We start from the raw sequence: 16,237 nt of genomic DNA on the forward strand, positions 1-16,237 counted from the left end.
TACTTTCTCTGAAAAGAACCACCAAAAGAACAAGGCTACATACCCCCCACAGTGAGCATCAAGTGCTAGGAAGGAACACAGCATAATTTATAGTATTACAAGGAAATCATCTACCTCCACAGACATTTAAACTTAGTAGTGCCACAGAAAAATGAACTCGGGAAGAACAGAACAAAACTTGCTGCAAAAGATGCACACGGAGCACAGAAAGTCCAGCTGCTACTCTCAGCACAGGGCAGAGAAGCAACACAAACAGGAGGGACGGGAAGTTCATTTCCTTGCAGACAACATGCAATCAAGGGTTTTACAAGTCTTCTCAAAATTATTCGGAAGAAAACAATTAGATTTAGTTGGGTTCTGCAATTACGCAACCTCCCTTGGAAAAGGATAAGAATTCGAGAAAAGGGGAGGGCTTGCCCTTGTGCTGGAAGTGAGGTTTTAGAAAAGACCCTCCTTCACAGGAGATCTTTTTGCTTTTAGGAGCTGGTCGCAAGCTGTGGAAAGTTTAAAGCCCGATTAACAAGTGAACTGTTAGCTGAACACAATTCCCACAGAGCCTCTTCCAGCCGCCTCCTCCAACGATGAGCTTGAATGATAATCCAATAAAAACCATGCCCGCAGCTCCTCACATTCTCTTAAATGGAAAATAATGTTAACCTTGCAGAATAAATCTTGTCTTCAAACTGCATTTGGCCACATCAGGAACGTGGCCAATTCTTTTTTAATGCAACAAGGCACTTGCAGGATGTCCCCACAAACTGAGGACATGGGAGAAGCATTTTCACACAGGTCCTAATTCAGCACAGTATTTAAACGGTGCTGGAGTTGAACCAAAAAGATGAATATGTTGGTCTAAAATAAGTGCAAACTTAACTTTCCAGTTCAAAAAAATACTTTGGATCATCATAACACTGCCATAGCAATATGGAAAAAAGGGAAAGATAAGACATTTTTAACTGTCCAGTGGGGGGGGGGAAAGCACTAAAATGCATGAATAATAATAATATTTTTTAAATATCCACTAGAAGAGAGGGTGGAACTGCCCTGGAAAATGCCTGGAAATTCCCTGGAAAATGGTGGAAAATGCCCTGGTCCACTCTTTCTGTCCAAAGGAAGAAGTTTCAGACAGTTTATCATTAACCTAAAATGAAGGCAATTTCTAAGAGCTTCTAAAAGCTTAATCTAATTTATAAATGGAAATGTTGTGTGCTTTTCAGAAAGACTTCACAGAACGTAAAGCCCAGACATGCACCTGGCCAGTTTTGCTGTCTCTGTGCGGTACCACTTGGGAAGTTTCTTCTTGTTCCCAGCTGGCAATTGGAGTACACACTGTAGCAGGAGGACTGCTATTACCCTTAAAACTTAGTTCAGTCACTCAGATGATTATAATGCTATTCTGAATCTCACCGTGGGTACTAAAGCCCCGTGTAGTTAAGGGATCTTATATCAGCTCTTCAATTACTTTCACATTCACCACTTGTTCTTTTTCAATCCAAACCTTTCATTTCTGTGCACTTACCACTTCCACACTACTCCCAGGAAAGACATATTTTGCTTTCCTTAGTGTAGATTTGGAGGTTACCTTCTAAAGTGGACCTGGGTCACAGCACAAAAGACTCAATGTCTGAGAACTGTTTAATAAGGCCAGTGCTTCAAAATCCAATTTTTTAAATATCCAGTGTAAGTGAGCGCTCTTTGTTAAAGACCTGCTTCATATGTACTGCCTGTATAACAACTCAGTTGTGAACTCAATGAAGTTAATGATTGTTTTAATATTGCTCAGAAAAAAAAGACCAGGCTGTAAGAAACCTCCACTACAGAAGCAGTCATATGCCTACTCCAGGAAAAAAAAATGCAGGCATGTTCCTGTTTCTACAATGAGAGTCATCTCCTGGATATAAACAACTATTCACAAGATTAAAACTAAGCATCAGCTTATAAATTTTACTGATAGCAATCTTCGGTAGTTAAATGACTATGCTTTGTTTGCCCATTCTGTGCATGCATTTTTCCGTGCTTAGCAGAGAGGATAGTGTTTCTTTCAAATTTCAGTTTTTAAATTATTTTCAAAAATCCTCAAAATCCTCATTTTTTTGCATGATTTGTAATGAATGTTTTACTTATATTGTTTTGTAGGTAAACATAAAGTATGACAAAAAGTAGTATAAAAAGACAGAGGGTTTCCCAGAAAGCCTACAAGGAGTATCTAGGAAAACCAGAAGGAAAAAAATAAAGACAGAAATTTCATAAGGTGAGTGGAGCCAGTTCAGCCATCCTGAACATCTGGGCTGTGCATCCTGCTGTCCTGAGAGATGGGAAAGATCTTCCATGACCCAGCTGTCAAAGCTCTGCCCTGTTACCTGGGGGGGCTTCTTTTAACAGTTTTAATCTCACATAACTCCAGGGGGTCAAGAGGAGTTACAACCCAAAGCAGTGCTGAAGAAACACAACAGATGAAGATACAAACCGATCAGATTTGAAAGCTAACACACAGAGGAGGATAAGGGGAGAGCGATGCTGGTCAGTGTCAAGTGAGGCCTGCAGGTGCCCTGGGGTGACAAGAGGGAGGGTGGGAAGCGGGCACAGGAGCCTCTCCTAGATCCATTCTTATGTGATGCCAGCCAAAACATTTCAAAGTTTATGCCATACCTTGTTTGTTCGTAAATATATTCCTCAGCCCCCACTGACACACTGCGATACTTCTGAAAAATAAAAACAATAATTATGTGTAGTTTGATGCAAACAAAATTAAAATACCAATAAGAGCAAAATTGTGTTTAGTTAAGGACGCTTCAGAAGAAACCATCAGCCATTTAAAACTGAAATCCCTAAAAACCGAGGAGGAGTGTCTATGGTCTATACACTGGAATTGATAGAGATAGTTCATTTATACCAAGCTTTTAGTTTTTCATAACCTAAGTGCTACAGAAACGTAGCTGAAAAACACCTCATGCCTTATTGTTCTCCCTGCCTGCACATTAACCTATTCTAAAGCAAGCCTGTGAATGCACACCCCACCTCAAAGACAAGCGGACTTTTAAAAGAAATCCCAGTTTTCCTACAGACTTCACAGTGGTTTGGTTTTGTTTTGCTTTTTTTTATTTAAAATTATGTGTGTGGACAGAGGTCCTTACAGCCTACAGTGAAATGTTGATAAAACTTACTATATGCCTACTTTGAATAGGTGTGGTGATGCTGGCTAAGGCTTTGATCAAGGGTCTGAAGCACCTCTTCTCTGAGGAGAGCTGGGACTGCTCAGCCTGGAGGAGAGGAGGCCCAGGGGATCTCATCACTGTCTGTAAATCCCTGAGGGGAGGGTGCAGGGAGGACGGAGCCAGGCTGTGTGCAGTGGTGCCCAGTGCCAGGACAGGAGGCCCTGGGCACAAACTGGCCCCCAGGAGGCTCCCCCTGAGCACCAGGAGCACTTCTGTGCTGTGCGGGTGACGGAGCCCTGGCACAGGCTGCCCAGAGGCTGTGGGGTCTCCTCCTTGGAGCCCTTCAGAAGCCGCCTGGACGTGGTGCTGGGCACCCTGCTCTGGGTGTCCCTGCTTGGGCACGGCTGGCACCGGGTGGCTCCAGAGGGCCCTGCAGGCCTTGGGCACCCAGGGAGTCTATGAAAGTATTTCACTTTCAATATACCATTCTGTCTGAGTCAAATGCACACTTTACTATATGCACACTTTACTAGATGAAATAAGACCTAGAGTCACTCTTCACAAAGTGAAAACACACCTATCAAAGCTATCAAAAATTATATCAAGAGGTGAAATTCTCAAAAATGAAGTCATTTTGCAAGGATTTTTACTCTGCCTGCCTGAGCATAAAAGCCCATTTGTACTCTATTACGTAAGCCTTGCATTTTCTTCTTTGCTTGTCTTTTGCCTGAAACACGTTTTTAGTGATTCTCATTCACTAATGGATCATTACATTTAATCTCCAGGGTTTCTTTTGTGATCACCACTCATCAATGAAAAGCTGTTTCGTTTCCAGAAGCATCAAGTCAGGTCATTTTTAAACAGTTTTTAATTTTACCTTATGAGCAACTGTGCCACAATAAATACCCAGTAAGATACTAGTGAGGTGCAAAGGTAATGTGTCCCAGTTAGGAGTATTTCCTGAAGATCAAAAGTCAAGGGTTAATGCGCATCAGAACAGGTAAGCTAAATAATGCAAGAGATCTATGGGGTCTCGTGGGAGGTATTCCTGTCCACGGCGGGGAGGTTGGAATTAGATTATCTTTAAGGTCCCTTCCAACCCAAACCATTCTGTGATTCTATGGTTACAGTGAAGATGGTCCCATGTTAGCATGTAGGTCCCATTTTACATGATGGCCAGAGGCTACTGTTTTCAAAAACATTCCATTTACTTACCTATCCTTGAAAATTTTGTCCTATATTATAAAGGACTCATAAATTAATCACAGCATAATAAGAAAACAAAAGAGATGAGAAAGGTATGTTTACATTCCTAAAATTGTATCAAAAGAACACAACACAGATCGACTGAGGCATCCACTACCACAGGGATCTATAAAAACTCGGCGCTCCTTCAGTATAACAGAACTGAGTCACTCAATAAACATCTTAAAACTATTTCTAAATACTGCAGTATTTAGAAATTTATATTTATATTTAAATACTACAGTATTTAGAAATACTAAATTTCTAAATTTGCTGTAGCCAAACCCAGGGATTGTAACTAAATGAACAGGAAAACTAGTAAGAACTATATTCTTACTTTAAATAACAATTTGACATAAGTTTCTCTCTTGGTATGTCTGGACACTTTATGCTCTCCCCATGCCTGCTTCATACCACTGCCCCTTCCAACAGCACATGGCTGGAGAAGCCAACACACTATGGCTAGGCGAGAGCACATCCCAGGATTTAGGTGGTTGAGAACAAGTGAAGGGACAGGCTAAGTGTTTCTGCAGCGAGGTGGGAAAACTTCTTGCTCCCCTGGGTCATACACATGAGAACATTTTGGGCTGGGAGGCTGCTAACAGCAGTGCTCAGCTCACCTACATTTCAAGCAGCTACAGATGAGGACCTAGTTAAAGCTCAGTCTGCCTGTAACAGAGGTGAGGTGAAGACAGAGAGGAGAGAATGCCACCTGAAAATTCACTCAACACGCTTTTGCAATTAAGTTTGAACTGCCTTTTTCTCCACAGGCTGCAGAGAAAGCCTAGATGGCAAGTATCGTACTGCTTTAAAAGATAATCAACAATTTAAAAAACACTTGACAAAATATTACTGATACCACAACACAGAGTTTGGGATGCAAGGAAAGACAATAGATGTAAGTTCCCTTTTTACCCACCAGGTTACAAACTTTGCACTTTAGACAGCACTTTGAGCAGCACAGACTGTCTGTGCAGGTAACTTCCAGCAGCAGGTCCCCTAACGAACCAGCACGGTGGAACCGCTCAGCTGCAGCTCCCCAGGGAAAGCCATGTGTACATTATTAGCAGACTTCCATAGGAAGTCATTGATGAGTGTCAATGGTTAAACCACAACAATGAGTAACAATGAAAAATAGCTGAAATACTGTGATTTGATAATGCACAACTGTGTTTCTAATCCCAGGTTTGATTTTCCCGATTTTGCAATGGCAAGCTAGAATTCCCTCATTAATTAGTCATTTAGTTGACCTAGAAACATTTCTGTATCTTAAAATGGATTTCACCTTCGGACGTCTTGATCTATGACGCCTGCGTGGAGACAATTTGCTTTTCTAACATACACATATAAAAACACACAACAAATTTCTCATACATTCAGTAAGAGCAACTTATCCTTAATGTGGCTTGTCTTGTGCTTTTGCTTGTTACTTGTACAATTTCACTGAGGAGGAGGAGAAGGAGGAGAAAATCTGAGGAGAGCTTTACCACCTAATATGTCTAATTACCTGCAGAGGTACTGTCAGCCTTAAATAATATTTACTTTTCTACAGTTCTGATTTGTTTGCATTATTTTGCCGTAGGCAAAAGCAGCCAGAGGGTACTCCTTTCCCTGCCTGTTAACTTCTCCATTCCCCTCCAGTCAATTCATTCTACTAGTTTTGCTCACTTGCCTATGTTACAGAGCAGAGCCTGGTGCAACAGACAGCTTCTGAATAAATTAGGCTTATCTAGCAGCACAGACACTGCTCATTTGCACTTTCAGGAGAACATCAAGAATTTCCCAGTTACAAATGGCTGCTGTTTCTTACTGCTATGAATAGGTCTGAAGGCAGATCTAGTTAATGGACAACAGATCTTTCAGAATGGCAACTACCCTCTACTTGCTTCAATATCCCTGAAGACAAAAGATCACTATCTGTTACTGTCCGAGTTTGCAATAAACAACTTTTAAAATGCTTTCTGAAACATTTCATGATGTTCCCCTCTAAGGAGAGAACAGACAGACAGGAACATGACGAGGAGATGAGTTTGTTGAAACTAGCATTACTGTTTTTCTAATGGCTGTCATGGACAGCTCAAATCTCCTTATCTTGTTTACAAGCTCAAAGCTCCTTATCTTGTTTACAGCTTTTTATTGAGTTCTTAGATGCTAATTTGAGATGAAAAACTTACTTCTGTTCCTCCGTCCTTGAAGGTGTCACTGTACGTACTGTCAGGAGTACTGCGCTGGTCATCTTTGAGATAATTTGTGTGGGGAGCAATGTTGGACACTTCGTATGGCTCAAAGATAACCCCTCGGTGCTCCTCATTTTCTCCTCTTGCATAGTGTGCTTGTGGGGTCATAAAAACAGGGGTGAACTCCTCTGCTTTTACCACAGTCACTCCAGTCCCTGTAATTGGCGTCGAGCTGCCAGACACATTTGTGTTGTATTCCCTTTTGGACGACTCCAGCGGATCTTGGTTCAAGGAAAGGTTAACGGGCACCGTCTTCAGGACTTGCACGCGGTTCTCTCCCCCGCTCAAATTGCTCTGAGCTTCCGTGGTATTGATACAATTTCTGTGAGACAAAACCAAAAAACGTTATGGACTGTCCTGATAAAGTAAATCTCCTTCTCAGATAGCTTAATGGTCTTAGATGGCAGGGAAGGAGATTTGTGCACTTTCAACCCCGATAAGCCACTGCCATAACAAGTAGTACATTAACAAATACTAGGCACACGACATTGCGAGGCAAGCAGAGAGGTCCCAAACTCTTTAACGGCTTGGGAAAGACAATTGGTAGGACTTGTTATGATAAAATTCTGCATATCTGGGGTTATTTTTGTCTCGGCTTATAATTTGGATGCAAAGTCAATCCACCGGTGCAAGAACCTTTAGGCACAAAGTAAGCATAAAGAGTAACACAAGGTGTGAATCACTAACAGTAAATAATTTGCATGTGAAATAGGAGGAACAGCAAAATTCGTGTGCTGACATATGCTCTTTCAGGCTGTTGACGGGCTGCTACTGCCCGTGTAACTCTGGTACCAATGCTCCTCTGAAAGAACAAGCTCAGGAATCCCATTGTATCAGGGTAGATCAGTAACAAGATCGTGGCTGCAAGGTAACCCCCAGCAGCATTCCCACGTCTCTACCTGCGGTTCCTGTTGAAAACAATCAGATTGTTCATAGTAGCTGCACTGACATTAAATTGTTAACCTATAAACCTTTTAGTAGGTTTCTGCTTTGTCTTCAGCCCAGGTGATCTGTTCTGACATCAGGGTTCCTCTCGCTTGGCTTTCCACCGAAAGCCAGTTTTGTCGATCACACTCAACTTTGGAATTTCTTTGGAGTTAGCAGATGTAAAGCTGGCCCTCAAAACACTTTCATATTCTGTTCTGAAACAGCGACTTTCTACCTACTACCTATTTAAACTTTCACACAACACAGCTAGTAAACACCACAGAGGGCAGTCCTGAATTAGCTACATTGAAATAAACCTCAGGTAGCTTCTCTCAACTACAATTTTTCATGAAGATAGCTTCCTAAATGCAAAAACTTTGTTCTTTCTCCTTAACTACACGCTTTCTCTGGTGCGCGAGCCTTAATGAAGGCAGGAATCTGCTTCCTCTGACTCATCAAGTAACTTTTAGACTACTGAGGGGGGCTGAAATCTGAGATGAGTAACAAAAGCTTTCCAATGGAATAATTTTAACAGTTATTTGCATATGGGTAGACATAAAGTTATGTTAAATAAAACTATATAAATCAGGCTACTGAGTCCAAGTTACTCAGACTTTGCCCTAAAAAAAAGAAAGAAAAGCAGTCAATAGCAAACTATCAATATAATCTGATTTTACTAATCTCAGCAGCAGCAGCAGAACAAAACACAAACCCTGAAACTTTCTGCTACTTTGCAAGTTGCACTTTTAATAATCCTATTTTTTAATAAATTAAAAGGGAGCAAACTTTGCTTCCTCAAACACTCTTCATTCTTTTATCTTTTGGAAGAAAACCATAAACCCTCAGGCTATCATAGCTTCTTCAGTTCCCAACCGATCAACACTGTTAGTATCTGGGTGTATGATTTTGAATAATACTGTACCTTTTATCTTGGTCTTCTTGATTATCATTCACTTTGTTAACAGACAACAGCCTTTTATCTCTGGGAACCTGAGAACAACATCAGGCATGGGGTCAGGTAAATGCAACTGTCAGGTATTTGCAACTTCAGATTGCGCTACTGTAAACAGCTAGAAAAATGTAAACGTATCAGTTTTGTCTAATTCACAGATGCCAGGAGCTCTGTTTCTATGGGAGACTGATCATGAACAGGAAGATAATTTTCAAAGGGAAAAACGTAGAGATTGTGCTTTTTCTTAGTTCTTGGGCACACAAATCGGGAGCAAAGCTCTCTTCGACATGTCTTTATCTTTGGAATATCAAGCTAGGTCTGTGTTTGACAAAATCTAAGCTTATATTCCCAAACTCTCAGACACGCACACTTCTCACTGGATAACAAACGATGAAAATAAAGACATGATCCTTTGATGAGCACTGCATGGAGACCCTTTTAGCTCAGAGGAAGCAGGGTTTTCAATTAAACCCCAAGAGCCAGCTGCACAGTCCTCCCGCTACAGAGCAGTCAGGAGGATGCAGAACTCGTACCAGGGGAAGTCTGCGGATCCTTCTCTTCACTAGCATGGGGAGAGGTCAGGGCACCCTGGTGTGTCACCAGAGAACACTGACTTCTGCTTTGCTGAGTGCACTGGCAGCCACAAGATGTAAGAATGAAGTCAAATCTGACCCCAATAGACTCAAAATTGACACCAAAAGTGACTTACAGATTTGCCTTCCCACGTACTGGCTTCCTGACGCCAGCATAGAAATGAAATCACCAAGGGCAAAGCTGCTGCCGTGACTGTGTTTTTCTTTTCTTGCTGAACCAGTAATTTTGGATCTAACACTTCTACTCTGTTTTTTTACAAGAGAAGGTATACCCACTCCATCACAGCAGCTAACTCAGGATTAAAGAGCAAGAATAGACCTAAGAACAGGCTGAAGTCTTGCCTCTTATCTTTAAATACTTTAGAAAACGATCAGGAAAGCATACAAATTTAAAGAGAAAAACAATACTACAGTTCACTACAGTAGCCAAGGTTAACATCAGCTCTATCTGCAAGACAGCAGCAGAGTCCAAGAGTGCTAGCCAGAGCCTTTCCTGCTCTTAGGGACATCCTCTCTCCTTGTTAAGTGTCCTGCTGGTTAACTAAGCTCTTTCATGTATTTTAGAAGTGGGTTCCAAGCCACAGCTCACACACGTTGAATCCCATGTTAAGATCACATATTTATCCTTGAACGAAGGTCTGTGTTTAGGTAAATATCAGTACAAGAAAAAGGAGAAGGAAAAAAAAAAAAAAAGGAGTTATATTCAACTAATTCCTATCAACTGGAAAAAGCCCTTCAAAAAATTACCAGGCACATCAGAACAAATGAGCCAGATGATAAATAAGGACAATTGTGTTGGGCAAAGTGTTGTGCACTGGAAGTCCTCCTCTGTACTTCCAGAGTACAGCACAGAGCTAAAGTTAGGTTTTAACTTTCTCTTCGAGAGCATCAACAAGAATAATCCTTTTCTCCCACTAAGACAGAAGTAATTACTGAATGCTGGAAATGGCTTTGAGATTAACACAGTTTATTCCATCTGAACCCTTGAGTCCTTGCAACTGTCTGGAATGAGGAACAGATATGTTTATTGGAACACAGTTATGGGAAGGGAATGGGCTGTTCTCTGTTTTTATAAAAAAAAAATCCAGCAGATTAATGAACTGCTAGATACCAGGGTATTGCTAAGACAGAAGCCAACACTCCAGATGGTCATACACATCCCGAATTTTATGAAATTAACTTCAGACTCTGGCATTGTGGTAACTGCGAAGCAGAGAACAGGATCTCTCCTCGTTCTCATTGCGGAAAGTCCCTCTCTACTGACAGCAACACACAAAAGAATGGGACATCTCTTGAAATATTATCAGTAGAGAAGTAAAACAATATTTAATCATAAGGTTGGTGTATGGCATCTTGCCTACAAACCCTTTTTCCTGAACACTCATTTAGTGATTGTAGCAGAGACTAGGAAGAGAAGCCCATTCTCTAAAAGCATTTATACTAATAAATGCCAGCAGCAGAGGTTTTTCATTTTTAACTTCCATTTCCACCTCCTTATGAATTAAGAGGGGAGCTGGCATTGTTCTACCGGCTTTCAAAGATCATCTTTCCAATTCAAGCTGAGGTGGCTTCAGGAGCACTGAGGTAGTTTAAGTAAAATGAACAATTTCATATTTTAGTGTTTGGTAGGCAACACAGATTCTGTTTCCAGAGTACAAAGAGGTGAGCCTAGGTTTCAGGGTGAAATTTCTGTGCCCTGTAGGGCTCTCCTCCGATTTCAGCAGAAGCCGTTTCAACTATGAAATATATGAAAAAGAAATGCGGTATCAAAATGGTAGGTAAAGCCCTGGGCATAAAACTAGATACAAACTGAAACTGCATGTCAGTGCCTCCCCTGTAAATTGAATTAGATCTGTGTCCAGCTCCATTTCTGTCCTCCACCTTTTGATTATACTGCAAACTTCCAGTGCAAGGGCTAGACCTCACTGTGAGTCTGTACACAGCCTACTGCAATCTTTGTACAAATAAAAATAACATGGGAAATTGTCAGATGAGAGATACTGCAGCCAAAGACAAACTAAAACATGTGGAATGAAGCAAAATGTAGACAAACCTACAGATGGACAAGGTCTCCCCTTTTCCACTTATTAAGGAACATTGCAAGTAGAGGAGCACAAATAAAAAGGGGGCTTATTCATCCAAGGTTCTCCCTAGGTAAGAGGAAGAATGCCATGCTGAAAAAGAAATAATGCTTGCACATTGATATGAGAATTTTGATTTTGTTCTTTTGTTTTCCTTCCAGAACTAAATACATCAAAACAGACGCAGATAGGCTTCCTAAAACAGAAAGGATGCTTGATGCAAGTACCAGAGAGAAAACAAGACATAGTCACTCCTGTCTTTGAAAAATGGCTCTTTGGATGCCTGATTGGGCCCCTGCCAGTGCAGCAGGGTGGAATAATGATGCAGTTACCTACTTTATAATAGTCATACAACAGGCCAAGAGCAGCAGCACTGTCCTCATCACCATTTATGCTCATCATAGCCTTGGTAGCTGCTGTTAGGGGATTCTCCAAATACGACTTCCAGGCTTCATCCTCGCTGGTGTACGCTCGTCTGGTGTTGAATGAAGTGTCATTTGGCACTAAGGCCACAAGTCGCTTGTTACTGCATAGACAGGAAGAATAAAATTGTGATCCAGCAGGGATTATTTTATTTGTAATTCACAAGGCATGTTAAAGAACATCACATAGCTATATGAAAGTCATATGATTACATCAAGCATCTCTGTAATAAAGTTTGTGACATATTTATCAGTATTAGACATCTTCAGAACTTAACCAAAAAATTGTGTGTAGATCTTATAATTCAAATGTATTTTTACTAATACAGTTAGATCTATTAAAATATTTTTAAAATATTTGTAAAAAAAAATGAAGCAACAATACAAGAACAACTTTGCACCAACATTTTTGCCAGATGTACACTTGATTGGGGAAAAATACATTTATCTAAGGTCAGTTACAATAAGAAGACATGAATGGAAAAAAAAATGCAATGCTAGTCTAGTGTTCACCTAAACTGAGTCTAGTTCTGTATTTAGTAACTGGGTACATCCTATAATTGACCTATTCTCTGCTTTTGGAATGCAATTTGTCAGCAACTTCAGACAGGCTGTGAATAGCAAAGATATGAGCAATGGGTCCAGCGCATGGAGCACAAGAAGTTAACATATTTGGGCTCAGTTCCCACTTTATCACTGACCACATGTAGTTAGAGCCATGGCAAATATACACAAGACCATTAGTAGGTGGGATTTGCAGTGGAGCGGTTTCCTCCAGCCCAGAAGTGGTACAAACTGACCAGTGCCAGTGGATATCACGAGAGGTTACTTGCCACAGACGTGGCTGAAATTTCCAGTATAATGGAAACATAGATCAAGATAGTAGTACCTGCTTTTGTAAAATGTTTAATAATCGCAAGGATAAAAGAGCTAGGGAAAGAAAAAAAAAAACAAAGTAGCATTCCTATTACACAAGATAGCAGGAAAACAGAGTAGGCAGGGAAACAGTTGGAGAGAGGTGTTGTGCTTACTGCACGTTGCAAGAACACTGGCAAGATTTACGGCTCAGGTTACAAGGATCCTGGTGAAACTTTTAACACGTTACGCCGTACAAATCCCAAAGCTGCAAAGACTACGGAGTGACTGAACACACTGCCTTTGCCTTCACTGGGGAGACTAGCCACACTATTCGTCGTGACTTTTGCAAGACATTTCGTGCTATCTTCCACGTAGAAACTGTCTGTTTTTCAGTCTCCTCTTTATGCTCTCCCGTCCTACAGGGCCAGCACGACAAACTTGAGCTGTTGCAAGGAATTGTCATCCTAAAACCACACAGCCGAGGTGCCTGCTCGGTAAGGGCCCAGCTGAATCCACGGCCTGGACTGTGCATGTCCTCTCAGCCGCGGGATGGGAATGTCTGTAGGATTGCGCCCGCAGCATACGGACTTCACACTGAAGCCAAATGCTTTCTCTGGCCTTTGAGGAAGAGGAGGGGGTGGTTGAGATTATCATCTCTTTGGTACAAGAGCACTGTTTACAGGTTTCTTTATTTAATGAAAAACAAAATCATCTACGTGGAACATGGAGTACAAGTTTTGTGAACTCTGTGGGGGAAGAGAGCATTTCGTAGCTTCACAAAACACACCCAACAATTTCAGTTCAGGTTATGTCTTCCTTTCATCTAAAATACTTGGATTTTCGGAAGTTTCCCTTCTTTCCTGAGAGCCTTTCTTTCTGCCTGGCCTTTGCTGCCTCTTCCAAAGATTTTTGCCACCTCTTCCAAGGATTTCTGCCCTCCTTGTATTCACATTTGTGTTGTTGCAGGTTTGTTAGAACAAACAAAAGCTGAAGCACAAATTAGGAACCCGGGGAAAGACAGAGAGAACTGCTAGGCCTGCTTTCCTTTTCAATACTTTATTGTTAGCGACTCAAATCAGATTTGCAGCGGCCCCATTGTTTGTGCCAGGGGTGGCTGAGGGCCTGTTCCCGTCCTGGAGTAGCCAATCCTCTCTGGCTCGGAGCTCATTTTCCATGCAAGGATTCTCCTTTCCTCAACAAAGCTCCCCTTCAGCTACACCGCCGGCATTTCAGGGCGGGCAGCAGCCCGGTGTGGCGCACAAAACTCCTCGCCTTCCTGCAGCAATCTTAGCTTACTGTCGAGAGCTGTCCTTTGTTAGGCCGCGCTCTCACATCCATGTGAGGGTCATAACTGAGTTATGAGGGCTACAGGCAGACAGCGAGATGCCCTTTAAAAACGCCTCTCACTAGACGTGCTGTGCTCGTCTGCAGAAACGCTGGAGAGGAGGAGCCCGCCCGGCCTACCCTAACGGGGAAGGCAGTCCTAAAGTGATAAAAAGGTAGTGCTGGCCCTCAGAGGTGTCATGTGTGATCGTGCTGGGAAGAGTTAAGGTAAAGGAGAAACGCTTCCAGCACAACCAGGCCGCAAGTGAACAGTGGGGATGGCTGGGAAGCCACAGGTGCATGGACCCAGAGCCCCCCCAACATCTCCTCAGAGCGTGTTTGCACTAAAACCCCAGTTTTCATGTTTAAAAATTAAATAATCTCCTCTGGCCAGAGACGGTCTGCAGCATAATCAACCGCCACACTCGTTGTGTTTACTCTGCAAACAGCCCGAAACAATAGCACTAAGAAAAATAAAAAACTTCCTCTTCCCCCCCCCCCCCCCGCCCTGTAATCAGCTCTGTGGGAGGTTAATGGTCAGGCCTAATTATCATGATTTAACATAGTCAATCATTTCAAAGATTATACCCAAAGCAGTCAGCCAAAACAACTGTGCTGGCTTTAAGAAAACTCCTCTATTAATTAAGGTCGTTTGGGTGGGACAGAGGGTGTCCCTTGGGAACTGAGGCCGCTGTGGGCACACGCGTCCCCTCTCCTTGTCCTGAACCTCAACGTCAGGGAAATGTGACAGGGGGGCAAGTGGCTCCAGAAAGATCAAGCCCACCCTAAGCAAAGGAGACAAATGTTTCACATTTTTTAATATCTCCTTCAATGGGGATAGCAAGGCCAGCAATAGCAGCAGATACCCCATCTAGACCCAGGTGCATCTTCTAAAAGAGCCCAAAGCTTCAGCACAAGCCAGGTGGTGGAGAACAGGCCCAACCCTGACTGTGCCCGCTGCTGATGGGGCTAGCCCACTGCTCATCCTCATCTTCCTCCTCCTCCTTGCCGCATTTGGGACGTGCACTAACCTTCAAAGCCAGGAGAGGCATGCCTACACACGCAGAGATCACGCCACTGCTGTACGGTGTAGATACAGCTTAACAAGTGGGGATACTCGGCAGGGAAAAGCTGCAGGTTTCCTTTCAAGCTATCCGATGAGCTCCTAATGAATGCCAAATATTTTTCTCTTGTTTTACGTTAAACAGTAGTAGGTGGTTATGTGTCTTAGTTTATAGGTGTGTAAGGATGAAGGCATTTTCTGAGGCATGGTCTAGCTTAGGGGCTAGACTCCCTGACACCTGAATGTTTATATCAAGACCAGACTTCACATGGCCTTTATTTTACAAAATCTTTTTTCCCCGAACTATTTAGTAGAGATTTTCTTGTTTGTACCAGCCTTGCACAATTTGTGTGCTTTGCTCCTAAGAGGAGTATCTACGATTTCCAGATTGATACCGGTGATTTCTGCATCTGGTAAACTGATGCTGTTGAATTTAAGAAAAAGTATTACTGAATTTTATAAAACCAGATACTACAAAGGTAGTGTATAAATAGAGATGTCCACAACTGTACTCACTGTTTCATTTTAGTTCCTGTAGTAAAGCATCACAGGTTGGACAGGCAGGTTGGACAGGACTCAACCATTTTAATGTCAATAAGTGAAGTGAATGGAAAGGGCTGGCCTTTCGAGTCCTTCAGATCTGAGATAATGAACTTTCACCAGCCAGCACTTCGGGCTACAAAATCCTACTGTGGACAAATTCTCATGCAACTTGATGCAATTTGTGAACTAACTTGCACAGAACCATAAATGTCCATTAAGGCATTCAAGAAAAGTGACGAAAGAAGGAAGCTTTGGGATCAGAGTTTGCTTTTCATTGAGAAAAGATTTCCTGCCTTTGAGTCTCTCTGTCCATTGAGGTGTTCATGAGATTTCCACTGGATTTGAGAAGTTCATGCAGCCTCTTAAATTTGTGACTGAATTCAAAGTATGCAGATGCAGCTGTGCTGCACCGGGTACAACCCGCTGATTCAACATGAACCATAAAATACCCTGAAACACCCAAAAATAGAAACCCCATTGATCCTGGCTGGAATAAGAACAGGTTTGATGTATCCCTCTCTCCCTTCCCACTACTAACTGCTGGTGCAAGAAGAGCCGGGGGTGTGGAGACAAAAATACCTTTAATTCGAGTGCATGGATGGACCCAGACACAATATGCCTGGAGGGACTGCGCAAGCAGTCACCCTGCTCTCCTCTACCATATGCTCAGCATTGCATGCTGTTCCAGCTGGTGTTTGTGGGGAACAAAGTCTATTCCTGTATGCCCCCAACTTTTGCCTTGCCCAGGAAGTTCACCCCAGAAACACAGAGCAGACTTGCCAAGCTGGGCACCCAGCCCAGCCATTTCCGGGGGTCTGACTGCTTGTTAAGACATTGC

At 42.3% G+C, this 16,237-nt stretch overlaps 1 protein-coding gene across 4 annotated transcripts in view; it reads right to left on the reverse strand.

Moving 5' to 3' along the window:
* GRHL2 (grainyhead like transcription factor 2) overlaps positions 1–16,237 on the reverse strand; it is a 77,729-nt gene that overhangs the window by 54,004 nt on the left and 7,488 nt on the right. For all 4 annotated transcript variants that reach the window (XM_083822611.1, XM_083822609.1, XM_083822610.1 and 1 more), the window contains exons 2-5: positions 11,527–11,716; positions 8,487–8,554; positions 6,575–6,959; positions 2,650–2,702 (exon numbers count right to left, since the gene is read on the reverse strand). In XM_083822611.1, the coding sequence (XP_083678737.1) occupies positions 2,650–2,702; positions 6,575–6,959; positions 8,487–8,554; positions 11,527–11,716 (696 nt within the window). The remainder of the gene's footprint in view (positions 1–2,649; positions 2,703–6,574; positions 6,960–8,486; positions 8,555–11,526; positions 11,717–16,237) is intronic.

This window comes from Anser anser (assembly GCF_964211835.1).
Source record: "Anser anser genome assembly, chromosome: 2".
Taxonomy (NCBI): domain Eukaryota; kingdom Metazoa; phylum Chordata; class Aves; order Anseriformes; family Anatidae; genus Anser; species Anser anser.